General features: G+C 41.2%; 1 protein-coding gene across 2 annotated transcripts; it reads right to left on the bottom strand.

Annotated features, from left to right (window-relative positions):
* Window positions 1-348: 348 nt before the first annotated feature.
* Window positions 349-25,999, bottom strand: erbb2 (erb-b2 receptor tyrosine kinase 2). Of its 2 annotated transcripts, none has more exons than XM_037080483.1 (27): window positions 25,733-25,999; window positions 17,588-17,739; window positions 17,218-17,398; window positions 16,909-17,049; window positions 16,554-16,619; window positions 16,322-16,437; window positions 16,085-16,226; window positions 15,638-15,763; window positions 13,714-13,855; window positions 13,004-13,077; window positions 12,703-12,793; window positions 11,929-12,131; window positions 11,112-11,241; window positions 9,539-9,629; window positions 8,694-8,848; window positions 8,559-8,606; window positions 8,304-8,442; window positions 8,025-8,147; window positions 7,151-7,249; window positions 6,880-7,065; window positions 6,481-6,636; window positions 6,323-6,398; window positions 5,681-5,827; window positions 5,441-5,538; window positions 5,067-5,258; window positions 4,520-4,913; window positions 349-4,269 (listed from the first exon to the last, which is right to left on the bottom strand). In XM_037080483.1, exons 1-27 carry the CDS (start codon window positions 25,803-25,805, stop codon window positions 3,926-3,928), a joined length of 3,885 nt encoding a protein of 1,294 aa, XP_036936378.1. In that variant the 5' UTR covers window positions 25,806-25,999; the 3' UTR covers window positions 349-3,925. The 2 variants fall into 2 exon arrangements, with proteins under 2 accessions (XP_036936378.1, XP_036936379.1); XM_037080484.1 differs by having other exon boundaries at window positions 4,520-4,910.
* Between the last annotated feature and the right edge of the window lie 1,450 nt (window positions 26,000-27,449).

The following is a 27,449-nucleotide window of genomic DNA, read 5'->3' as shown; positions in this document are numbered from 1 at the left end:
CTTCCTAATTTTTTGTTTTCTCTAAAATGTTGTTTTCCTATCCTATCATTGTTTTGTGTCCATTGTTGTGTTTAACAGCTTAGGGCCACCAAAGTTCTTACTGAAGACTTCAGTTTAGGTAAAGACAGGATTGTTTCTAAATTTAAGACGGTTTTCAATCATAACAGACTCCAAAAACATGTTGGCGTTATTCTGATGAAGTACTGTTGGGCCTATTTTTGATATCATGGATGACGGGTCTGTGGTGAGATCCAAAAATACAGCAACATTTCAGAAAACAACCAAACGTGTCAGAACAATCTCTTGAAAATTCATGTTTTTCACTCCATAAAGGATAAGAACAGGTGGGAGTTTTAAGTGTTTTATCCTTTTAATGACACACATAACGTATGCAAACAATTCAATATAAAAATGACCATTTCTTCATAAAATATTCTCTTACGTATTATTTCCCCTTCCCTCCACAGTAGAGCAACTGGTCATGATTTATTCAATCAAATTAGCTACCATAGTGATTGTTTGTATTTATATTTATATATATACTACACATTTACATTAAGGGATTTACTGACCAAATAAAAAAAGGACGCATGAAAAAAAAAAAAAAAATCTCCCAATAAAACAGATGTTATTCATGTCACACAAACTGTGAAAGGTAAAAAAAAAAAAAAAAAAAGATATTCACAAGAAAAGTACAAAAGATACATTTTAAAACCTTCAGCACACTCCCGTTAGTTGACTGTTCCTTCTTTTTCTCTCGGGCTTACTCCTGGACGAAAACATCCAGAATGTCTCGGTCACATCTGAGACTTTTCAAAACACTTGTAGATCTTTAAACAAACTTACAAAACCACAGGCCATATTTTCATTTGGTTTACTCTTCCGCTACATATTACAATTTAGAAAAGGGGCCAAACAAACATTTTGACATTTAAGCTGATTCCAATCAGAAAACTGATCGTGACTCACGCACTTTGAAGAACACTTCAACAGAGCGAATGACAGGAGATTTAATGTGTGACCGTAAATAAACAAGCCACCAGACCATGACTGGTGCCAGTCTTCGGGCTCTGTACTGGTTTTTACAACAACTGAATGGTTTTATATAAAAAGAACAAGACAGACTAGAGAGAGAACACGTGGTTCTAAAGAGGACAGCAGGTAGATCAGACCCTCATCAGTGAGATTCCTGTGTCGGCTACATGAGACATTTTATACAAAATGAGGCTACAGTGTAAACACCAGTTAATTTGTGGTGATTGTGCATGAAGTTGTGGTCTTATAGTATCCAGGAGAAATAATAACACATTCTTTAGGAAATGGGAACATCTGTGAGCAGTGCTATAATGTTATTATCCTGTGAAAACCCTGGATCTCCAGCAGAGGCGATGCTCGTGTCTGTACCACTGATTTGTCTCGAATACTGAAACTTCCTCACATTTTACAGTTGAGGTTTTAGAACTTAAAGCTGCTGTGAGGGATATATTTAGTGTTAAATAGCTGTATATTCCAACAGTAATCACTGTTGTCGAGTGTTTGGTCAGCAACCCCAGGCTCAATACATGTTCTGGTATCCCTGCCCACTTCATCCAATCAGGACAGCAAACTCCATAAAGAGGCGGTCCTGTCTGCTCATGAACGCGTAGCGAGCAGGATGCTGCTGTTTGTGCCCATTACTGCCGTAGTGCGTAGAGGTAACGGGGTGATGCAGAGAGAAGGGAGGGGATCACTTACTGCAGACACCGACAGGAAGTTAGCTAAAACAACGACAATGCTTTCAGCAATGCTTTAACATTGCAAGATAGGGCCTTAATCTACGTTTTCATTAACTGCATGGATGGAACTTACAAGTATAATTTGACCTATAACAATCCTGATCTAGTAGTTTTAATTTGTTTTTATTTTGATTGGATTAGGCTTGATTATGAACCATGTGTCATTCCTGTACAGATTATGATGACTGGATGAATGCTGAATATCGGATCCAATATAAGCAGGTTGATCCCTGCTTGTGGAGATACAAGGTTTTCACCTGACAGCAACAATCCATATGAAGGGTCTCATTCCAAAACACTATACTGTATATCCATCATGTACAAACATGAAAAACTGTTATATGAATGTAATCACTCCACTATAATTTCATTCTAAACAATATTAGTATATAATAGTTGAGGGTATTAAAATAGAATCTGAACTGGTTCTTAAGAAAACACATTATTTTCAATGTAAAAAATAGGTAAAATATAGAATCTTTTTTTTTTAGATCCTTTTCTGGAACAAAACTCTTCAAAACCCGTATGAGAATATCAAGATAACAGAACATTTCCCAAAGACTCTCCGAGTAAAGCTGATGTGTTGGTAGTCGGGGGAGTTGCGAAGGGTTGTACACATTTCAACAACCGAGTCAATTGTTTCAAGACGTGTTCAGGATCTCGAGGTCCAAACACTGAACCGCATTCTGCCGCCGAGTTCCAAACCTCTGCAGAGGAAAGCGCACTTATTTCTCTCTTTTTCAAAGCTGTGACAACATCAGTCGTTGGGACGGGCGAGCTGGGGGAGCGCTCACTTTCCAACAAGGACATGAGGGTCACACAATGGCTCCATTGACTCTCTTCCGACCTCCCCCCTGCCCAACAACCAGTCAACATGAAAAAAACACTCTTAAAAAAAAAAAAATGCTGTTGATTATTAACTGGGATGCCAGTGTGTTCTCGCTGAGTGGAATTTGAGCCATGCATTGATTATCCAAACTGAGTGGGGCAAATGTTTTTGCCTCCACGGATTCACACTCAGCTCCAGTGTCTAGTGCAACTCTCACTTTTACGCCAAACACGCAAACAGCAGAACTGCTTCTCGTTACATAAACGTATCTACACGCGCGCTAAATTCTTCACTTATTGTGGAATATGCTCGAAAAAATAGCTTTAAGTGCTTTCTTGCACAGTGAAAGGCCACCGAAAGCAAAGGGCTCATTGTGACAACACAAGCCTGCAGTTTCCCTAACATGTAGTGCACTGTGCACGATATAAAATGCACATAATCTCCCCTGAATCCCTGAAAAGTTGGCTCTAAATTAGTTGCAAGTACATTTTCCCGCAGCTTAAAAAGCCTGCTCGTACCTCGTATCTCATCAGCCGTACCACAAAGTAGCTGCAGCCACAGACACTAACAACCACATACATCAGTGTGGCACAATGCCTCTGTCTTCTCCATACAGGATGCCTTTCTTTCAGGGAGCATGCCTACTGGCCAGATGGGCTGCAGGGCATTCTCCGGCCAAAACAAAATGGCTTTGAGTGTGTTGAAGACCCCCATCAGGTCAGAGACAAAGTGACCAGAATACTAAACACCACCTTCAATGCACATTATGGCTCACTTTCTCAGTGTTCTATACGTTTTCTCTCTTTCTAGCATATCGAGACGCACAGGGGAACTGTGGGGGAATACAAAAAAATGCTTCACATGTAGAAGAAAACGACCACAGATGCTCAACAAATTAAAAGAAACTGAACAGAGGGAAAAAAAAAAAAATCAGCATTCATTAATCCAGTCAGACACTGGATTCTGTGATAATGAGACCCTTCTCCCACCACGATGGGGGAACTCCTTTGTTTATCAAGTACTGAGTTATATACAGAAAAGACTGAGAGAACTTCTTTTTTGGCACTTAACAGTCACATAGAGAGCTGAGAGGAAGACAGGAATACAAATGATGCCACGGACACCAGATTAATGCTACACTGTGTCGAGTCGTGGTGTGTCACAACTGGGTGATCTGCCGGACAACCGCCACCCCCATTCGGATTCGGGTGCACATGCTGTTCCCATCATCACTCACCGTCACGCAGACATTCATCTTCCCTCAGTTGAACACAATCTGCGACTCCTCTCGAGTTCATCACATTACTCACACTCCCTCTCCTCAAGTATATCCACTCCAGGTGTCCGCTAGTCCCAGATATTCTGGGTTCTCTGCCGTTGGGGTCACAAACCCGTTCACATGCCTGCCTCCGTCTCTCTCGGGGCCGTCCATCCCTGCGGCCCCGGCCACAGCTTTGGCTTTGGCCACAAGGTCCAGGTAGTATGGGTTGTCGAAGGCTGGAGAGGTGGAGGCTCCAGCGGGGATTAAGTATCCCGGGTTTTCCACACTGTGACCGGAGCTCAGGCCATTAGGGAGTCGTCGCTCTGGTTTGGCTTTACGAGGCAGTGTGCTGGGCCGGTCGGGGATCCCCGGCCTGAGGTCCTGAATCTCCTGGTTGACGTACTCTAAACAGACAGAAGAAGAGAGGAAGATTTGATAGCAAACTATTTCTTTCGTTACGTTTTTCGTCCTATGTTTTCATCCTATTCATCCAGGTAAGCTTATTCTTTTTTTTTCTTTCCCAACATGTTGTGTATTCAGTTTCTGTAGATGCACTTAGTGAATCCCTTAGACTACATGTAAAACAATAAGTGAAAATAAACAACACCAAAAATTTTTCAAGAGAACTGACAGTAAAAAACATTTCCCTCTCACCTGGCAGGGGATGGTTACGAATATACCCATTAGTCCGTCTGGGCAGTGAGTGATGAAGGTGATTAGGATGATGAAAGCCATTTGGCCCATCTGTCTCAAGGTCGCCCATGCTCCCGTTGGAATAGGTGGGGTCTTTGCAGTAGCGCCCGGGGCTGGCCGGAGGCAGTGAGGGGTCGTCCGGAGGCCCGTCCAGGAAGACTGAGTCAGACTGGCCCCCGGCGGATGGGCTGCGAGCCAGCGTAGGATACTGAGGAGTCCACATTCCGTTGGAGGTGCTGGCTCCTAAAGGTAAAGTGGGGCACTGGCTCCGGCCAAGAGTGCTCAGGGAGGAGTACATGCTCCGAGGGCCGTTGATGACAGAAGGCTCGACGTCTAGGCCCTGATCCCTGCTCTGCTGCAAAGAGAGGAGAGATTAATCAATTAACAAAAAGTTGTTTGAACAAGGGGTTGGTTTCGATTACCCAGCTACGATTTGACTCTTTAAAACATGTAGTTAAAAGCCCAGAACATAGACCAATAAACATTAGAAACATTGTTCTCTACTCACCCTGTACGACTGATGCCTTGATGGCCCGTTGGCTTGAGCCACGCCTCCCTGAATCCTGGGGAAGAGGTTTGGCTGAGGCACCAGATACTCCTCAGCATCCAGCAGTTCCCTCATGTTGTTCCCTTCCTCCTCCAGAAGCATCCTGAAGAACTGACTGTCCACTGGGCTGAACATGCTCATCTGCTCGTCGTTCTACAACACAGAGAAAGAGCAACATGGTTGGAAACCACAGAAAAAACACAAATCTTTCTCTCTTTTTAAGGCAAACCAGGCCAATAATAGTTTCAGACAAGTGACATGCAGCAATTTACATGTGATGAGCATTATAAATAATATACCCACAAAAATAAAACACTGACATAACACGAAAATACCTGAATGACTACATAGCGAGGTGGATCTCGGGCCATGGCGCTGAAATCATTCACCAGATCTTTGAACCTCGGTCTGCTCTCTGGGTCAATCATCCAACCTGCCGTCCAGTCATACATATAAAAATGTCAATCAATCATTTTAAACATTTAGTATAATTGTACAACTCTGTTCGGGATGAGTAATAACGGCATTTAATTACTAATTAAACAACTATCAATGCTGCAGTAGGAACTACTGACATTTGACCATGATCATGTAGACGTCGATGGTGCAGATGGGCGGCTGGGGAAGCCGTTCTCCTCCCTCTAAAACTTCTGGGATTTCTCTGGCTGGGATCATGTCGTAGGGTTTAGCACCAAACGTCATCAGCTCCCACACCGTCACCCCTGAGAAGGAAACGTGAAATAAAATCGAACGATTAGTTACTAATGGCACATTTTAGGACACTATATACTATGATTCAATTTATCAGCAATAATCACATCACATGCAACTCCTGGCTGAATGTAAACATTTTTTCTTATGTATTTCTACTTTTCTAGAGCCTTGCAATCAATACTTTGAACACTGGGACATTTGAACATCGACTGTTCACAAATTAAGAGACTACCATTTACATTTTGTCAATAAAATTAATGATGACAAATTTGTTAGGGTAGGAGCACTGCCTTTATTGTCATGACATGGCCCTGGAATTGTTCTTATGATTTTCATGTATACTTTAAATACATTTTACTTCAATAAAACCTTCCTTAAACCTTGTAGTACCATGCTACATTACAAAAAATAAGAATCAAATTTTTGCAAACAACAATACAAGAACTTCCAAAAATCCTCTACAGGTTTCTGTTATGTTATTTCTAGTCCTGGGTAAAACTGACCGTAACTCCAGACATCACTCTGATGAGTGAACTTCCTGTGCAGAATTGACTCCAGTGCCATCCATTTAATTGGCACCTAGGGACACAGACACCGAACACCATTTTAAACAAACATTTAAAAAAAAAAAAAAAATCCTGAAGTCACAGCTCTATCTCACCTTCCCTCCGTCAGCGTGATATTCAGTCTCGTCTATATCGAGCAAACGGGCAAGACCGAAGTCGGTGATCTTCACATGATTCGGGTTCTTAACCAGAACGTTACGGGCGGCCAAATCTCTGTGGACCAGCCGAACTTCCTCCAGATAACTCATCCCCTACACACACACACACACACACACACACACACACACACACACACACACACTATATCCATAACCCACGAGTCCATGTGGCCACAAATATACAAGGTGATACCACATCAAATTCGAAAGGAAAAATAAGATCATCAGCAACATTCAGACACTGCTGTTCTGCTGAGAAAATACACAGTGTTACCTCTATGACTACAGGTTGTAGTAGAAGTATGTGCTCCTGAAACGTGTTTCATGTTTACATACCTTGGCGATCTGGACACACCAGTTGAGGAGGAACTGGGAGCCGATGCGGTCCTTGTTCTCCCTCACGTAGTCGAGGAGGCAGCCGTACGGCATGAGCTGAGTGACCAGCTGCACCGTGGAGGTCAGACAAATCCCCAGCAGACGACACACGTAGGGGCTGGCCACCCCCGCCATCACGTAAGCCTCCTGGTGACGACAGAGGAAAGATGATGAGGGGTTGAAAAACCATATTCATGTGTGCTGTAAATATGTGTAACTGTGTTCTACTCACATCAAGGATCTCTTTGTTGGCCTTTGGTGAGGTGTTCTCTCGCAATACTTTAATGGCCACTGGTATTTTCACGTTTTCTCCGTCAGGAGCCCACACACCCTGAAACAAATCATAAAACACCATTATAACCCACCAAAGAAAACAAGTGCTGTTGCTTTGTTGAAGTATTGTTAGTTTTATTTTATCACATTTCAGAATGACTTTTATGACTTTTGCTGTTACATAAATATGCGTTGTCTAACTGCATTTAAGAAAAATTGTATCCTATCTTAGGATAGGAATTTAGTTAATACAGAACCATCCTAACTGCAGAATATCTTAAATTAGGATGGCAGTTATCCTGTCACAGATTCAAAATAATTAGTTATTAGGTCTGTATGGTAATGACCAGGAACAACGTGAATGCCAATAATATTGTGACTGGAGGGCCACTCAGGCTGTAACTGTTGGAGAAGCTAACATCAGTGTCAGCCTGTTGTAGAAGCTAACGCTAACGTTGGCCTGTTGGATAAACTAACACCAATGTCACCTGCTGAAGAGCCTAACACTGATCATTATCACTTGGTTTGTCCCTTTTGTAATTCTTCTGCTCTTTTATCTTCATTTGTGTTGTTTTTCTCTACGCAAGTAAAGTTTATCATTTTATTATCATTGGCCAGTCTTCGACACAGGCAGCCTTGTGTTTAGTCTAAACACAGATACAGGACGAATCAAGTTTACAGTTCTAGATTGGATTTCTTAAGATAAGCTATGAGGTCTGAAATAGGATAGGACATGGTTTATATATAGCTGCTGTAATAGAAAGATACGATTTTTCCTATCTAAGAAACGAAAGACACGATAAGCTGTTAAGACATTGTTTTACGACACATACCTTGTAAACAGTACCAAACGCCCCTGCACCCAGCACCCTGAGCTTTTTCAGCTCTGTCTCCTTCAGGATGCGCATCTGTGCCTGATTTGGTGACGCACCACTGGGTGTTAGAGGCTCCACCAGCTGCACACAAGAAGAAAGGAGACAACAGATTCCTTCATTACAAATTCAACACCAAAAGGAAACCAAGATCTACATTCTGCACAGATCTTGACTCGTCTTATTTATGTCTTGCGTTTAACTTCCAGCAAATGATAAAACATCAGTATTTGTGCTCACCTCGTGTTCTTGCAGGATCCTCCTCATTGTCTCCTTCCTCTTCAGCTTCTTCTGTCTCCTCAGGTAGAAGACCAGCAGAGCCAGCAGGATGAAGAAGAGCACCACGCCGCCCACTGCAGCCGCGATGGTTGTACCCGGCCTGAACAGAGACGAACAGTTCAACACAGCTCCGATTCCTCAAACAAGACTGAATTTGTTCAATTTAATCTAGATATAAAAGTTGAAACAATAGTAACTGGACAAAGAGTATCTCACCCTGTCCTGGTATCGACGGGACAGCCCCTCTCATCCATCACAGTGCAGCTGAAACAGAGAAGCGCTCGGTGTGAAATTCTTCTCACTGTGCGTGCAGTTTCTGTGCTTGTGTATGTGTGACGTGTGTCCACTCACGACAGTGTGCAGTTGGTGTTGCAGGGCAGACAGTGTCCTGTAGCGTTGCTGTACTTCCACACAGTTTGCTGGTCTTCCTTCACACCGCTGGGACAATGATCCACACAAAACTCTCCATCCTGGAAGTTTCGACACTCTGAACAATGTTCTGCACCCTGAGGACACAAAGAGAGACATAATAAATACATTTATACAAGATTTTTTTTTTACATATCAACACAAGTATAATGATGTGACTTTATCAGATTCTTTATTTATAGTTGTTACAGTCAAGACAGGCAGGGAATGTGGTGACAGAGCCAAGAGGATGACTAAGATGATGAGGTCTACAGCTGGATTGAACCAATGACTGGTGATAATGTGGAATATGCTCCAAAACCACAAGACCACAGGGATGTCCCTGGGTTATAATTCATGACATGACTTTAAATTGCCTCTGCCAAGAAGGTTGCGTTTTCACCCGTGTCTGTTTGTTTGCTGGTGGTTTTGTCAGTAGGACGACATATACTGACAAGTCGGATGGAGGATGGGTCTCGGCTCAGATCAGACCCAATTAACTTTTGTTACAGATCCAGACAAAGACACTGATCAAGGAAGCTCTCCTTACTTTTCAACACTTTTGTTAAATTCTCAGGGAGTACATGCATGGATCTTGATAAAACAAATCTAACCCTAACCCTAACCTTAATTGTTTTTTGACTGATTATGTCATTGTTAATCAATAAAACAAACAAACAAAAAAAAAACAGCAAGTATACAAAGTATCAAGATCCCAAAGTGAAATATTCAATAACTATGTCATTCAGTCATTTAAGGAGAGACTATAAGCTGCACGAACGTCTTACCGGGCCATGACAGGAGGCGGAGCCATTAAGAGGTCGACACTCTGCGTGACAGGCAACACACAAAGATCCGTCAGCGTATTCACGCACCGACCTGCAACACAAGCACAGCAGGGAAGTAAGAAAACATCATATTGCTCAGTCTGGCATTTGTTGGATGCTTTTATCTGAAGCACCTGATGCTGTCATTTTTTAAAAGGGACGTTCCAGCTGAAAAAGAGCTGCCAGTGTTTGCCTTAACAGATGACCCGCACAGGGTAACTTGCTCTCAGAACCACAAAGGGCTGGACAACAATGTATATTATTACTCATCAACTTTGAGTGTAAATCTATTGTGAATTGAGTTAGATGAGAGGGTATATACCACTCTCACATCGGTACAGCTAATATGAAGCTACAGCCATCATTAGCTTAGAAATAGTCCATCTTAACAGATCAATAAATTGTTGTAAATTTTATGTAAATTTGGTTTTGTCTTTTTTGTGTTTGTACATATTAAACAAACAAAAAGTGTTATCTAGTTAGCTCTGAGGTACAACAAGGTTGACTTTGTTACCTTTGGACAGAGCCAGGCCAGCTAATTCCACTTGTTTCCAGTGTTTATGCTAAGCTAAGCTAACTGGACGCAGGCTATAACTTAACTTTTAGCATGGAGACATGAGAGTGGTATCAATCTTTTTATTTAACTCTCAGCGCAAAAGCTAATATACATTTGTCCGTATTTTGAACTATTCTTCAAAATTCTCTTCAAACCAATTATTCCACACAACAATTACACAATATCACAATTAGTAACTGAATGTCACTAATTAGTCTTACATTAGTTTAACTATTGTATGTGTGATTTTACATTAATTTGCCTTGTCACGATAAATATGAATATTACGATATTGACTTTAACCATAATCAGTAAGTCTGTTGACCAAAAAATGCCAACATGGGGAAAAATATCTTTCATGAGAATCTGAGAGAAAACAGGAGTCTTGTTTCATAGTGCTGTCGTTAAAGTATCATTTAAGCAGAGTTTAAACACATATGAAGTGTTGAGCCGTGCTTTCTGTGTAGCGTGACTTCATCTGCAGGATATTTCAGGCTTTTGGTCTATACTTGGACTGGAGCGCGCTCATACTGCAGATCATCAAACTGACAACTTCAAATGGATATCTACTGATTTATTTGACTTCTGTGTCATCTTGGAAATATGTTGCTTACACGCATGTACATAACACAAAACAATCATTTTGATTGTTGGACAAAGGAAAGCCCTTGTGTTATAACATGTGAAGCATTTGTCGATGAGTTGCTTCAGGGCACAGCTTAAGTTAAAAGCTTTCAGATTGATTTATCGTGACTACTTTGGCTTTTGGCTGCCAATCCAGTCAACCATATAAATCCATTTGGTCACATTAAAACATGAATTGACTACATGATTAGCTTTGCTTTTTTTTATTACCAGAGAACTTCTTTGGCGATTATGATACACAGCATACTGTATTATTTGGAACATTATCACTCTGCTTTTTATTGATTTAATGCAGCCACACCTACACAATCACACACACATAAATGTTCTTACCCCTGATGGATGTCACACTGGTCCACACACTCGGTGCCACGTTGGAAAGCTTTGCAGGACACACACTGGCTGGGCCCCGGGCCCCAGCAGCCCCCTTCACACAGCGGGTGACAAACATGGCCCTCATCCTCTGAAAAGACAAACAGAAACAGAGAAAACAGAGCGTGTCATATTAGCTGTGGTTACATGGAAAGTATTTCTGCAGTCCCACTGAAATCATTCTGATCTGTTTGCATGAACGCTAAAAAGAGTGACCCAAAAAGATGTGTTTTCATGCTGCAAAGCATTTAAAAAGCATTTCCCTCTTTTGACACACACACAGTTGTTCCCAAAGTGAATCGTCTAATATGACAGAAATACAAACTCACGAAGTTGTGTGTTGTGTTGTGCTGTGTTGTGTTGCATCAGTCACAGACCAGTTTTGTCTTGCTACCATTGTGTTTCTGTCCCTCCTGAAAGCAGCGTTGCCTAATGATACCCCTACGTGAGGGGAATGTTTAAGCAGTATATATTTTTATTCCAACCAGTGAGAAACAGGACTCAGTATCACTGTGTTAAAAGTGTGTTCTCAGCTTTGTGGGAGTTGCAATCCGTTTCAATGAGAAATGTTTGAAAATCGAAGAAAAGCAGAGAAACTTCAACGTGCGACAATATCCGTGAATGTTTTATGAATGCAACTCATAAAAGATTATATTCTGCAGCTGGATTTCTGTTGCAACAATAAATGGAATTGAGGCAGCTGCCAAGTGACAAGTGTCCGATCAAAGTGCAACCCTCAGTAACTTTAATGGCCCTTGACATGGCTCTGTTCACCTACCACAGACTTTGGGGTCCTGGTTGTTGCTGACGATGCGGTGGGGTCCCTGGGTGGGGTGGAGGAGACTGTCCCAGGGCAGTGAACTGGTGTAGCACAGCTGGGAGTTGTTGTGCAACAGGACCAAACCTCCACTGACGCTACGTAATGAACGTAACCCAAGAGACTGGATGTGTACATTCTGGATCGCAAGTGAAAACACACCCCTGAACAGAAGAGACAGAATACAAGTAATTGTTATTAGCACAATGAAGAAATGTGGGAAAATTCACAAAGAATCTGCATGAATGAGAAAAGGGCAGCTTGATAGACTTTTTTTCAATTACGACAAACAAAACAACAAGACAGCAGCCCATATGTCGCAACTTGTTTTATAACAGTATCAACCAGATCTAACATTAGTCAGTGTGACCTAGTTTGAGCATGCTACACCAGATAGCATCCTATAGATGTTTACTGTTACCCTGACTGGTGTGTGCTGCAAGTCAAAGCAGCTGTTCTGGCTAATAATTAACCTTTATAACTCTGAGAGTGAACAAACTGTTTCAACTGAACAGGAGACCTAAATCAAAATGAAAGGAACACAGACAAAGACACAAAGGAGGAAGGAAGGCTCTGAAGGAAAATCACAATGGTGAAAATCCTGTACTGTAGAGTCAGGGAGATTTTTTGTAAAAAAAAAACAAACAAACAAAACAAAACAAACAATTATGCGGGCATGCAGAGAAAAAAACAGACAGACGCATCAGGTGAGGCAGGCAGTTTAAGAAGTCTTACTTGTAGAGCATCCTGCCTCTGATCACCTTCAGGTTCTCAAACACACTCAGGTTAGACCACTCTTCTGGCCAGGCATCAATGTACAAATAACCTGCACAGGAAAAAAAAAAAAAAAAAACAGAAAATGACACTACAAACACTGCTACAGAAGAGATTTCTTTGTAGTTTTAAATGGAAAATTGAGGGATTTGCTACATATTTGCAACAGTTCTGACTCACACACACAGTATTAAAAGAAACTAATCGGATCTTCTTTTATTTCAAACAATGACTTTTTTACTGTTCTCTAAGTTTTCAGTACCTGTAATCTCCTCCAGTTGCTTAAATTCGCTCAGCTGCTCGAGGGTCAGGCCCGATGTGTTGGTAACAGGATCCCTGGACAATAACAGCAGCAGATTAAAATAACAAATTCACACCACAAAACAAAAGATGATATATCACTGGATTATTTCTCGCTCATTATCTTCTCTCTAGTCACCGATAAAGTCTCCAGTGGTGCAGGTTATCTCAGGTTTGTGTTTACATTTCACGCTATGATTGTGAACAGTTGACACACGCAAATGAAATTATCAGGGATTTGGCATCGGACCCTTACTTGGTGTCACGCAGACCATTCAACCAATCTTTTACTTACATCCAGAACTGGCCAGTTTGATATGTTCTGTAAAAAAAATTTTGACTGTGTATTTTATTGGCAGCATTTAATTGAATTTAATTCAAATTAAACAATCAAAATGACAAAGTGGCGTTTTGTAAACAACAAAATACATGTCTGGGTTTGAAGTGCATTTGAGTACACTAATCTAAAAAGTTTGGCTTGTGTGGCAACTTTCCATTTCACTTTCACAAATATTGGTGTATAGGCAAATATTTTAAGTGCTTAAAGGAAGGGATGTGGCTCTACGGCCTCATAAAGTCTTCATTCTTACTAAATAGTAAGACTGAATTGAGTTAATTACTCTACGCTTCTGTGATCTACAACTGTATGCATGTTCTCCAAGTGTCTCTTACCTTACAAAACTCTGCGGGAGGAAGGCCAGACTACCAAAAATCTTCTTACACTTGTTGAACTGCTCCACATTAGAAGAAGTTACCATGGTGATACCATGGTTGTCCATGACGCCCTGGTTGTCCATACCCAGGCCATAACACACTGCAAACAAACCATGGCAACAGCTTTTAACCAAGTTATCTGAATCAAGAAATTAAAATGAACTCAATAAATATGCTCAGTATGATCAACAAACTTCTATATAAACCAGAATATCATCAGCATAGAATTATATATAATGTGAAGTACTGCATTGAAGTGAACCTTGTGTTAACTTACTGCTGGGGAAATTCCAACATTTCATAATTGTAATGCTTCATTTAAAAGCTTTTAAATACCCACATGGCAGTGGAATTTTATTGTGAAGAAAATCTAGGAAGTTAAAGTCTTCATTGCCAAATTAGCAGAGTTTTGTTACTATATTTTACACTTTGATAATACTGCAGGGAGGAAAACAATTTATAGCTGCTCCATTGGTTACTCAAGACAAAGCATCACCAGTTAAAGACACACCTTCAAGCAGGTAGTCCAGTTTGAAATGTAACCACATGTGTACAGAAATCACCATTAGAGTTGAGAACACGCCTTTAAAATGGCTGGGTTGAACATGATTACTGAGTTAACCAGTCCCACTAAGTAAAGTCCTTTAGTTTAGAGCTCAAGTGATAAAATATTGAAATCTGTCAATCCTTGTGAATGAGACAACCCCCAGCTCTAACAACAACTAGGAACAGGTCGGTTTACTTTGCACCATTGTCATCGTGTGAAACATCAGAACATCAGTACATGCAGCGTGAAACATAATCACCTGTACTGCACACCATGTCATGCATGTCGAGAAGGCATAACTCACCAACATGAATTATGTAACAGCTAAGCCTCATAGTGTAAAATTGTTTTTTTCCACTGTTGGACTTCTGGATAGCTACAGCACACACTCCATGTTAGGTGAACTTTTTTTTATTCTGGTCCCCTGAATAGTCTGAATCTTTGTGACATGGATTCAACAATGTGCAGGAAACGTTCCTTACAACTTTCCGCTACATGTTGACATGATCGTCAGCTGCACATCATGCTGAATCTCTCAATCCACAATTCCGAAGATGTTCTTTTGGATCAAGATCTGGTGACGCTGGAGGCCACTGAACTTTACTGAACACATTGTCATGTTTGTGGAACCAGCTTGAGATGATGTGTGTTTTGTGACATGGTGCATTATCCAGCTGGAAGTATAGATGAGAAGCTGGGTAGACTGTGGACAACAAAAACAAAAATATTCCCTACACCACAACCAGCCTGAACCTCTGTCACAAAGCATAGTGGGACAATGGACTCAAGTTGTTTACTCCAAATTCCAATTCTACGATGTGCATGTTGCAACAGAAATCCAGATATGTCACACCAGGACAAGTTTGCTAATCGTCTACTCTCCATTTTTAGTGAGCTTTTCAGCCAATGTGACCTCAGATTTCTATTCTTAGCTGCCAGGAGTTGGACTTTGTGTGGTCAAGGTTTGACATGTTTTATGTTCAGAGATGCTCCTTTCAATAGCACTGTTGTAAGGCGTAGTTATTTCAGTTGCTGTTGCCTTCCCATCAGTTTGAATGTTTTTGTCCACAGAACTGTGGCCCATTACATGTTTTCTATTTTCCCCACTATTCCCTGTACGCTCTCAAGACTAAATAACACTGTGCGTTAAATAACAAGTCAACAAGTTGTCTGCATGCCTTTATGCATTGTGCTGCTGCCACATGATTGTCTGATGAGATATTTTCGTTAATGAGCAGGTATGCAGCTAAACCTAATAAAGCTGGTATTTTGTGTCTGTAAACAATGTTTTATGTTCAAATGAAAATGTACCCTCAAAGACAAAAAGATGCCCACCTTTGGGACAGTCTCCTTCACACTTTTCACATTTCTGCGTCTCAATTCCATCAGAGTGGCTGATGACTTCCTGGTTTGCTTTGGGACAAACCAAAGTACAGGCCACTTCCATAGCCAGGTAGTTATCTACAGAGAGAGAAATTAAGTGTTGAAACTTTACAGCAATAAAATGAATACATTCGTTATGACGAAACAGGAAGCTGGTAGCCTGGAGCATTACAGTAGCATGTGAATGTAGCCAGGTTTGATTCCCTGAAGCGTGTGTGGGAATCTTGGCAAGGAAAGAGAATAAATAATCTTCTCTGCTCCTTCGCCCTCATCATCTACTACCATTAAGCCACCCACACTAAACACTTAGTCATCAGATGCACTACTGGAGCTCAACAGTGGCCACTGTGTAGTCATTTTCTTGGATACACATGACATGTATTCAAAATAAGTTCTCACAAGGACAGGTCTTGACGCAGGTGGCTCCAAAGTTGAACTTCTTGTTTGGATTGGGTTTGGTCTGAAAGGTGACGGGGTCATAGATAGTGGGAGGAGGACAGTTTTCTTTACACACACCGCTATCATTGAAGTGACGGCATGCCTGAAGAGAAGAGGGACGAAACATTCCAGTAAAGAAAAAAGACAACACAATGAGATTATGCTGAAGATAAAAAAAAGTGTGTTTGTGTGATTTACCAGACAGTCTGAGTCTTTAGGTCCAGTGCATCCAGCAGCACACTGCGTGTGACAGCAGTCATTGGGAGAAGGACCTTTACACCGCTGACAGCCAGACGCACAATGAATCCTCGTCACTTTGAGAAAAAATGGAGAGGGTTAAAATTTTCATCTGAACTTCCCGTGCTTTGGACTTTTTCAAGTGGAAACCAAATAGTGTTACAGTGGTGATCTGCACATGGTGTTAACTCACAGTTCTGACAGTCCTGCACAGTTTCTCCCCAGCAGCGGTTCGCACATTCAGGAGCACAATTTGGACCTGAACCAGAAGAGTGGCAACAACAACAAACAAGAAAAGGACACTTTCAAGAGAAATACAAAATCAAAACTACAGAATGGAGGATCAAGCCTGTCACTGCCTGCTTTTTGTTGGCTGATATATTGTCCCAGAACAATGTTATTGTCATTCTAAGATTAATTCATACCCCTAGTGCAGTACTTTGCCTGGTGTTCTGTCTGCTGTTTTGTATTTACTGTGACACAACGGACATTCCTCCACCTGCACTACTCTGTGTGAACAATATTTCAGTTACTGATCAGGTTCTCACATTTAGGGGCCCGAGGCTGCAGCCGGTGCTGCCCGGCATGGATGTTTTGCTTGTCCAGAGTGTCCCTCCAGTTGATGTGCTGGGGATCTGGGAAGCATAGCTGGGGGTTCCCCCAAATATAAACCCCACCCAACAGGATCTCTGTATGGGAGACGATATATAAGAGAAGATCATCAACAACAAAATTTCCCTTAACAGCTTAAAAGTTTTGAAACTGAAGATGCCACGTGACTCTCCCAACCCCAGTCCAGTCCGGTCAGTTCTTACTGGGTGTGGGCATCAACTCTGAGCACCAATGTATAATCAGACCTGTGAGGCTACGAAGCCGGAGCGTCCTGAGCCCTTGTCCAGCCAGAGTGTTATTGAGCACAGCCAGGGCATAGCTGGAGTTGTACAGCTGGCTGCCTCTTATGATCCGAAGGTTATCCAATGGCACCAAACTCACTGACACTTGGGCAACGAGCACATAGCCCTGTACCTCCACGATCCCCTGAAGAAGAGGTAAAGAGACAAACAATTGAGTCTGTTATGACAAAAGAAAAAAACTGTGGATTGACCCAAAAAAATGTTCTAACCACCAAAGCTGTCAAGACAACCACATTCGTTAAAATGCTATATTAGAAAATTTTACTGTATAAATAGCTAATATTATACGGGAAATAACACACTCTGTCTGTACCTGTAGGAAGGAGAGGTCAGGGTTTCCATGGAGGTGTGTAATCTCCAGGTTGCCATGGACGACTTTGCAGCCAGTGTAGAGCAACTTCAGGGTCTCGTAGTGATTTTCCAGGCTGGAGGGCAGGGCCAGCTTCATGTCCGTACCCAGGCAAACTGCAACACAGATAACACGTGAGCCTGACTTCATCCCTCATGTAAAATGTGATAAAAAAGCATTTCCATTGCTCCACATTCATGCTGGTTTATAGCTAATATTGTTTTATTGTCAAACAAAATCATTTGGAAAGCAAACATTATCAGTGAATAAACATCAAACAAAAGGACACACCAGTGTACATCATTCAGTAATCTGCTCGCAAATAAAGATAAAAATAAAGATCTAATCAATAGAAAGAAGCAAACAATTAGCAAACAATTTGCTAATCAAACATAAATAAAAATAATGATAATGAGGAATTATTGAAAAATTTCAAAACATTTCAAAATTAATCATGACAATTCGCTGCTTCCCTGTTTTATATCATTATACATTTAATAAGGGCTGAAACTAAGAATTATTCTCATCATTGATTCATCTGCTGATTATTTTCAATAATAATAATAATAATAATAAGAAGAAGAAGAAGCTGGCCAATGTTTGACATTTTATATTGGAAAAACTAAAATGGTTTGCGTAAAATTGTCTTTTGATCATCTAATTAATTTAGCTACTAATAGTTGTAACTCTAAATTGAATATCTTTGGGTTTCTGGCTGTCGGTCAGACAAAAGAAAGGAATTTAAAGATGTCACCATGGACACCACTTGGAAAACTGAGACATTTCCCCCTAAGTGTTTGTTGCTACAGGCAGATGATCTTTTATATATTAAAACTCCAAATCATGATGACTGTACAGACATGGACTTCCACATATTTTGACTGCGGGACAGTTTACAAGCGGCCTTGAATCGGCACCCTGAAACACACACCATCTGAACGGCCTCTCTTAGTCTATATGATATATTTTCCACCGGCAGCACAGAGCACAGATTCCCCACAGTGGGTCACACACAGCATTACATTCAGGGTCACACAGCGCTCACAATTCATGGGGGGGCTGTCGCACACACATAGCTCCCATGTTTCAGCAGGCAGTCACACAGTGGACAAGTCCCTGCTCTGCTGGGGTTATAAATGACTTCCTCTGGCTTCCTTCCAACAGCCCTTCAATAGTCAGCCCACTTTTCCTGATTGAAGAAAGCCAGCTCTCTCCGAGCTATCTCTGTCCCTCCTTTTGGTAAAGATGGCTGGATGGAGATACATCATCAGACGAACGGGAGGAGCAAGAGGAGGGCAATTGTCACGACACACAGGGATTCAACTCAAGACATACCCTTATCGCGAATGTGTGTCTGCCACGTGTAAAGTCTCCTCACTCATAACTTGACCCGTATTACAGCTCAGCTGAGAAGCATCGCGTCATAAAGCGTAAAAAGAGGTCCGCATTAAAATCTGACAGCCAGCTACTGCGGCAAATGGGTCTGTGATTAACAGAGTGGCAGCCAAAAATACACACCCAGCCGTTGTGTCAAATATCAAATCAAATGACTAATCACTGCCTCCTTTGCTGATGTCATCATGGAAAATAGTCTTACATGTCAAACTGACGGGAGAGCCGTGCTTTTATTCTCCGGCATTTAAATCATTTTTGTAAGACGGAACTTATAAACAGAAACTGCAACCAACTACCACACACAGACAAACACATGTACACAGACGGCTCCAGCTCTGGGGATTAGGTAAATGTTCCGTGAAGAAAACACAACAGAGCAGAGTTTCCATTTCTAAAAAGTGTTTGTAAAGCCAGTTCTCTGCTTCCTCTCCCTTTATTCCCTCATTGTTTGCTCTCCAAAAGTCTCTCAGCAACGCTTGTGTGTGTGTGCGTGAGTGTGTGGCCTTGTGAGGAGCAGCCCACCCCTCCATCCATGTTGCCGAAAATACTCTCCGTTTTATCACTTGCTTAGCTCTATCTGCCTGCTCTCATGTCACTATCCCTGCCTCCTGCTTCCAAACACACTCACTTCTTCTCTTTATAACCTGGTTTCAGAGCAGAGTTATCTATAAAATGTTCCCCCGGTTCGTTTCTTTGTGTCTGTTTCTCTCCATGAGTCGTTGGCCAACTCATTTTGGACTCTGGAAAGTGTCATTTCACAGGAATGTGTGTCTTTGCATATCTTAAAGATGACACACGTGGATGTATTTCACCAGTAAGAGGAGGGGTTGTAGTTCAGTGTCTCGTTCAAAGACATGCCGGAACCTGTGACCCACCAGGTCGCGAGACATTATCAGTGTCCAGTGGGTCACTGAAACAACTAATGGCTGCCACTGACACCCAGGAACACACACACAGTTAAACATGTTGGTGTTGGTTTATGCACTCTGTATCACGGCAACTTAGCTCTGGAAACTTGTTCAGGTGTTTCTCTGCTTAACAAGATGAATGAGAGGAAAAGGCGACTTTCCATATTGTGCAGCCCTATAGATATAACTAAATGGCACTCAATAGAGCGGATACCTCCACCAAAGCCCAACAGTCGCTTTTTTTCAATCAAGTCCAGTTCAATATTAAACTAAATTGCCCAGTGTAGCTCTAAATTTTAAAGCCCTTTTAACTGCTTAACCATACACGGTAGAATTCTTTCCATCCAAGACCCATGGATTATTCCCTGAAAATGGAAATCCATTTGATAGTTTTATTGTATTGAGCTGACAAACCAACAAACACACAAACAGACAAAAGGTTATGAAAACATAACCTCCTTGGTGGATTTGTGACAGCTGGCTGTATTTTGAAAGAATTAGTAGTGATTTGATCTCAATCTGGCCTTCTAGAAGAGAGGATGTGGTGACTGTGAACTGACTGTGTCTTGTAGCAGTGTGCTGCTCAAGACTCTCTGCGAACTGAAAGCCAGCTTGAAGCCACACCTGTGTGTGGCTGCATGCCAGTTAGCCTAGGGAGTGTGCATGTGTGTTTACCAGTGTGTGTACGGTAAGTGACAGAATCACGACGGCAGCGATGCTGCTGCAAGAGTTCAACTGAACCACGGTGGAAAAAGCCTGCAACAGACAACAGGATCCTCTGGTCTGTAATGGACCAGATCCCTTCAAAGCTCAACACAAACAGAACAAGCTGATCCAATATGACTTTCTCTGGCAGTTTGTGAGCCCTCAGATTTAACAAGTCAGTCCCTATTCTAATGCAACGATAATCCTAGCAACGTCTCTTGCATAAACTTCACGTTTATCTCAACCTCCCCGAACAAATTCTTTCTTCTCCTCCACTCTACGGCTCATGAAGAAAAAACAGGTATTGCTCAACAGACAAGCTGAACAGGATCCTTACTGTACTGAAGGCACAGATATGAGCTCCTCGCTCAGTCACTCTGTCATCAGGCTACAACAACAAACACACACAACACTACTGCGTCACAATATCTCCTGCATTCTTCCTTTTACACATTTACTACAGTTTGAAAGCATCTGCAGCTGTAAGCACATGTACAGCTCATGTCAAGGGGAAGAACTGCATGTGAAAAATTCAATTCAACGAGCCAATGAATGTTTAGCTGGATCAGTCATATGGTGCACAAAACAGTCTTTACTATTCACTCTGTTTATGTGTGAATGATCAGCTGTCAGTTTGCCCAGTTGATGGTCATCACATCCTTCTGTACATTAAAAAAAGTATAATCAACACTGGCAAATTGCAATCTCAAGCCGGCAAACACTAACACTTCTAGAAGTAGAAATAGTGGTAAGTTACCAAGACCTGGCTCACAATATTCATTCGGTTCAACTAAAAACATTCTATTCATTTGTTCCCTCAAGAAGGCACACAGCTCAGTTTACATTAAACTGTATCTAGTGTGGAAATGTATGTGCATTGCAATTTGGTCTTTTTCACTAATAAGGCACCACTTTAAAGGGTTTGTAACAACAGCCTCAATAACGGTTAATGAATCATTTACTAATGCGCTAGATCAGTTAGTACCCATGATTAAATACTTTCAGGTAACCAGGTTGTGAAAACTATCCTTTGACAGCTGTTTTTCCTCCATTAGCATAAATTAATTTTGACTTTTCAGACCATCGGGAACATGATGAACATAATGTGCATGTTAAACACAATTCTTGTTAACAGAGCTGGACAGTCATTTCTATTTCTTGTTCTGGTTAAGTGCTTTTATCTTATTTATGTTTTATTTATTCAGAACACTTTAATATTTGTTTTACCATCCAATCCCAATGTTTGAATATTCAGAGCAAATCAACGTCCATTGTTCCATTGTTGTGTATCTACATTGTCATGCTGCTGACATTACATCAGTGGCATAAAACGGTCTTAACATGACAGTTTTATCATTTATTGCAATTATTTATCATTTTCTTATCGTACAAGAAAACAAGGTTAGAGAGGTGAAAGGAAGCTGGAGGGTTACGTCTGAAATCCATGATGATTCATTTCCATTTCTGAAGAATTTTCTGCATCTAACTACCAGGAAGTGTCACACTGATAAACAAAACAAACACAACCAACAAGTTATTTCTACACAGTACAGAGTAGAGTATTCCTGAGTAGAATCTTGGTATTTGCAGAAGACTTGCACTGAAAATGGACATGATGAGTTAACTCCTGTGATTTATTCTAAAATTGTACAGATGTGTGTCAGAGTACAGTGAGCGCAGACTGGAGATGTGAAACTTAAACCTTTAAAAAGCACCCGAGAAGGTGTCGACAGTTTCCTCTGAGACTGGCAAAGAGGCCCACTGACGGCCCCTTCCTCAGCGCAGAGTGAGTTAGATCACTAACACGCAGCCCAGACTGGTGAGTCACGGCTGGCTGAGTTAACCTGCTACTGAGGCTGATTCAGTAGGACTTAATCACTTTGCAGCGAGTTTCGCTCAATGGGTGCACTGGAGTGTGACAAGGACATGAACTGTGGGGACACCGAGGGCCACCGAACACACAAACACACACTATGTCCCCACACAGGGGCAGGCTGTTGAAATAATTGACTCGCACAACAACAGCGAGCTGCTGACCTTTGAAATCACACAGGATATGTGTGTGTGTGTGTGTGTGTGTGTGTGTGTGTGTGTGTGTGTGTGTGTGTGTGTGTGTGTGTCCGTCCATAAAACACTCACATAACAATACTTGATAAATGAAAGTTAAAAATGATCTGTTTATATATGATGTGTTACCCAAGTGTTTGATTCTGGACCAATCACGGTGCTCACAACCCTGAACTGATGCTTAAGAGATCGACGCTGTGGAACAAAGTGCTCCAACCTGTTCCAACCAACAATGCGGTTGTATTTGGAAATCACTTCACCTGTGACTATTGGTTTTGTTTGCCTGCGTAGTAGTGATGGTGGCTGTGGGGGTGGCAGCTGATAAGAGACAAAGAAGCTTCACCACGACATTTATTTCTTCGTAGAAGTCATTTTAGTCACAAGGAGGATCGTGGAGGTGTTTCTTGTTTTCATGCACTGGCCTGTTTTTCCTATGCAGGGCTTTGATTTTTAAAAAGTACACGTCAATAAAGACTGTATTGTGATGAATTCTCAGAAGTCAATATGTTTGCCATTAGTGTGTCATATATTAAATGCTTTCTAAAAACAGCTGACCAGGGCTAATGATACCTGATTTACTTGAAATATAATTCTGTAACAATATACTGGCCCCCACAACCACGGCTATAAACTAGAGCTGCAGATGAAGACCACTTTCATGATTTAGACAGGGGTCCAGGCTGCGACTACTTTGGTTGCACATAGACCAAAAGTGCGACGTAACATATTCAGCAAGCCAGATCACAAAATGTATTATAATATTTACAGCAACTATGTGTGTGGACAGATGCCTTTGAGCAAATAATAGCATAAAATAAAATCATATTTTTTGGCAGATAAAATCATGAACTTTGATATCAATCAATGGCTTTATAACAACACCAATAATGTAATAATTTAATGTTCATTTATTTATTTGACTTTGTCGAGCTCTTTCTAGCTCCACTTCTGACAATTAGCTATCGAGGTTACAGCAATTTCTTGTTGTGTGTAATTTCAATAAAGAAAAAAAACTGTCTGCACCATTTCTCCTGTTTATAATATTTTCTATGAACATAAATAACTACATTATGCATTAGCACGCCCTGTGAAACAAAGCTGTAGGTCTTTAACTCAGACCCCAAAACAGAATAACACATTCATATTCAAAGGTCAGTAGTCAGGCCAGATTTCTCAATAAAATGTCAAAAAAAAGAAGAAAAAAGTTGCTTGAGTTCAAAGAAAACATTCAGTTTTATGGAAGGAAGGGAGGAAGGAAAAGCAACAAGAGAAGCTTTAAGTGTCAAAAAATGTGGATTTTTGCTTAGAAATGTACTTGGTGGTTTTACGGTATGTTAAACAGTATCACACAATTATTATTATTATTATCATTATTATTATTATTATTATTATTATTATTATTATTATTGTTGTCAGTTATATATTAGTTACAAATACTGTACATGAGATGATAACCAGCAGTTTTTAAATGCAGCATACTTTGGAAGTGGTAAATCACCATGCCTGTAGAATAACTGCTTCAGCTTGAAAAGAGCAAATTATGTTGAAAAAAGGTACAAATGCAAGAGTCTTTTCATTAATTGTTTTTTCTATGCCAAAACAAACTAAATAAACTCTTTGTTTTCACAGCTGACTAAACTGAATAAACAAACTGACATTAAAGAACAACACACTTTCATACTGTTTTACTTTGTTTATATGAGGCAGACCCTGCCACATTTGTAGATTCAAACAGTGTTCTGGGGAAATTATCTTCCTCTGAGAACAGCTTGTTTATTCAGTTGAGGACAATAAAAAATAATAAAAATATATCTGATTTTGTATAATTACCTCATTAATATTGTAAATATTAAAACTCTGTGCTTGAATTTCTTAAAATGTAGAGCTGGAACCATAAATCAATGAAACGATTAGCTGTCAAGTATCAAATGAATTGCCAGCTACACTGATAAACGATTAATGAGCATTTTATTTAGAAAAAGAGTCAAAATTTTCTGATTCCAGCTCCTTAATGTAAATATCTCATTAGGTCTTTATTCTTCTATGACAGTAAACTGAATGTCTTTGGTTAATGGACAAAACAAGACATTTGAGGAGGTCATCTTCAGCTGAATGAAAACATTGATGGACATTTTCACCATTTTCTGACGTTATATAGACAAAACAACAAATAGACTGGACAAGAAATTAAAAAAAAAAAATGCACTTAAACATCTGACTGAAAGAGAAAAAAAATGCAACATTGGTCTCCTGTGTGTAACCACATCATCATCTGCCCTTCTGCTTTGACACTTAAAAGTTGATATGTTGTTTTAAATATACAAGTTGTGTTATAAATGTGCACTTGTTGCACTTTCACTTAGCTCTCGTTTTACTGGCATGCACTCAAGCTCCAAGTGTGACAAGTGGCCCTCTATCAGACAATGTCCTCTTTGGAGCCAGAAGTGAATAATTGACATCGTCATGATCCCTGGCAAACAATGCCCTGTCTGTCTGCTGTTGCTGTTGTTGTTGTTGGTTTGTTGTTGTTGTTGTTGTTGTTTACGCGTTCAGCTTGCAAACCAGCCTAACCCTCAATCACAACCCACTCAGTCGCTCCTGAGCTGCAGATCAGGTTCTCATACCTCTTACCTGTCGTTTCACTACAGCTACTGTGTCTGACTCGTGTTTATTGGCGCAACAAAAGCGTGCTTCAAGTCGCAACATGGGGTGTTTCAGTCCAAACAGTTGAAGGCTGCTTGTGACAGGTGTGATTTTTTTTCCTCTCCCCCTCCTCCTCCTCCTCCTCCCCTCGTCCTGATCAGCGCTTCGTAAATCCCAGCAGCCTCTGAGCGGAGAGGACGAGCCGCTGCGGACTCACGGAGGAATGTGGTCCTGGACAGAAATATCAGCCTCTCGGTGGCCAAGCCGAAGCTCGAGTATTCGCGCACATATGCCCGACGCGCTCTGTGTTTATGTCCCATTTAGCCAGAGTGTGTACTTTGCGAACAGCGGCGGCACGAACGGCGAGGAAAAAGCCGTGAAAGTTACCCACCTTCTCTGCCCAGCGCGCCCGTCACTCCGAGCAGCACGGCCCCGACAAACACCAAACTTCTCGCCGCCTCCATCTGCCGCTGCGACCCGCCGCCTCTAGTCCATGTTCGAAACTTCACAGGAGTTTTACGTTTCCCACTGAGGAGCTTGCTGTCGTCTCCAGGATAGTTTTTTCCTTCTTCTTTTTTTCTTTTGGCAGCTTTGCAGTTGTTGTTCGCTTCCCAATCTCAGTGACTTCCTCCCTGGAATCTGTGCCTGTCGGTTGTGGAGCGTGACAGCGGGCGCGCAGGAGCAGAGGCGCGCTCCCGTGAAGGCCTGAGCGGGGAGTGGCAGGTTGACTCAGCCCGCCTTCACCACTGTCTCTGCTGCTACAGTGTTCAGACCCCTCACTGCAAGGAAACTTGTTACACTGCAACATAAGTGGGCTCAAAGTCCTGCGTTTTACATATCAGTTAAGTTAAAGGTCCAATATGTAAGAGTTTAAGCTGAAAATATTCAAACGCTAGCTGAATTTTTCACCTGAAAGGGAAGAAATAACAGCTTTGATGTGATGTCGAAGACGTCCAAGCATCGTGTTGCAGAGGAGTCTACTTAAAGGTAGAATGCTAACCGGCTAGCACTTAGCCTCTCTGGTTCTCAGAGCATCCCATTCCAGGCAGAATCAGCTAATATGACTAGCTAGCGGCACAGCAAACTAGCTAACTGCAGCGCTAATTAGCAGCAGTTAACAGTTACTCTGACAATATGGTCACCCCGAAAGAGTGGTGTAGTTCGTAGTCCTAAAACAAAGAAATCAGACAGCATTTTCTGCATCTGGTTCCCTCGTCTCCAAGTCTGTGAGTTTTTTCAAATTGGTTTTCGGTTAAATGCCTGAAATAATAGTTTTGATACTATGTCAAACACGTCTTAGCATCATGTTGCTGAGGAATCTACTGAAGTTAGCATGCTAACCAGCTAGCCCTTAGCGTTGTTCTCCAAGCATCCCCTTCCAGGCAGAATCAGCTGATAGGACCGCTAGCTGCATGGTTCATTGAGTGAACTAACTTACAGCAGCTCTAATTAGCAGCAGTTAGCAATTACTCTGATAATATGCTTCCTCCCTACAGAGTGTTGTAGTTTGTAGTTATCTTTCTGTTTGATTTATGTTTATGAGCTCATACATTTTTATAATACTGTATTTGTAAAGTAACTAGTAACTAAAGGTAATTGTAGCAAAGTAAAAAAAATAGGATGATTCCCTCTGAAACATAGTGGAGTAGAAGTACAAAGTGGCGTGAAAAGAAAAAATACTCAAGTAAAATTCATGTACCTTCAATTTGCACTTACATACAGTACTTGAGTGAAAGTACTTAGTTACATTGAACCATTTAGTGGGCACTTTATCATGTTCGATGCATTCACAAGAGCGATTTTGTGGTATGTTTTGATAAAACATGATGAAAAGGGTCATAGAGCTACAGCTGCCCACCATATGTGCTGGTCCCCCTCCACATGCGGCTGGTGCCCTTTTTGTATATTTTTCTTGCATCCGAATTTTGCCGCCGGTGAACTTTAAATAGGCTGGCACCATCAAAACTGTCTTGTTTAATCATCCTTACCCATCTTCACAAGTCATGTTGTCAAGGTATTAAACGTGATAAACATAAACACCAGCTGTGGATGAAAGATTTGACTCTTTCACTTAAGTAATATTCATTATAACTATGCAAAAGTCAAGA

The sequence above is a fragment of the Acanthopagrus latus genome, chromosome 20 (genome assembly GCF_904848185.1).
Source record: "Acanthopagrus latus isolate v.2019 chromosome 20, fAcaLat1.1, whole genome shotgun sequence".
NCBI classification, from domain to species: Eukaryota; Metazoa; Chordata; class Actinopteri; order Spariformes; family Sparidae; genus Acanthopagrus; species Acanthopagrus latus.
The sequence above is the reverse complement of the archived record's forward strand: the minus strand, read 5'-3'. Positions and strand labels throughout refer to the sequence as shown.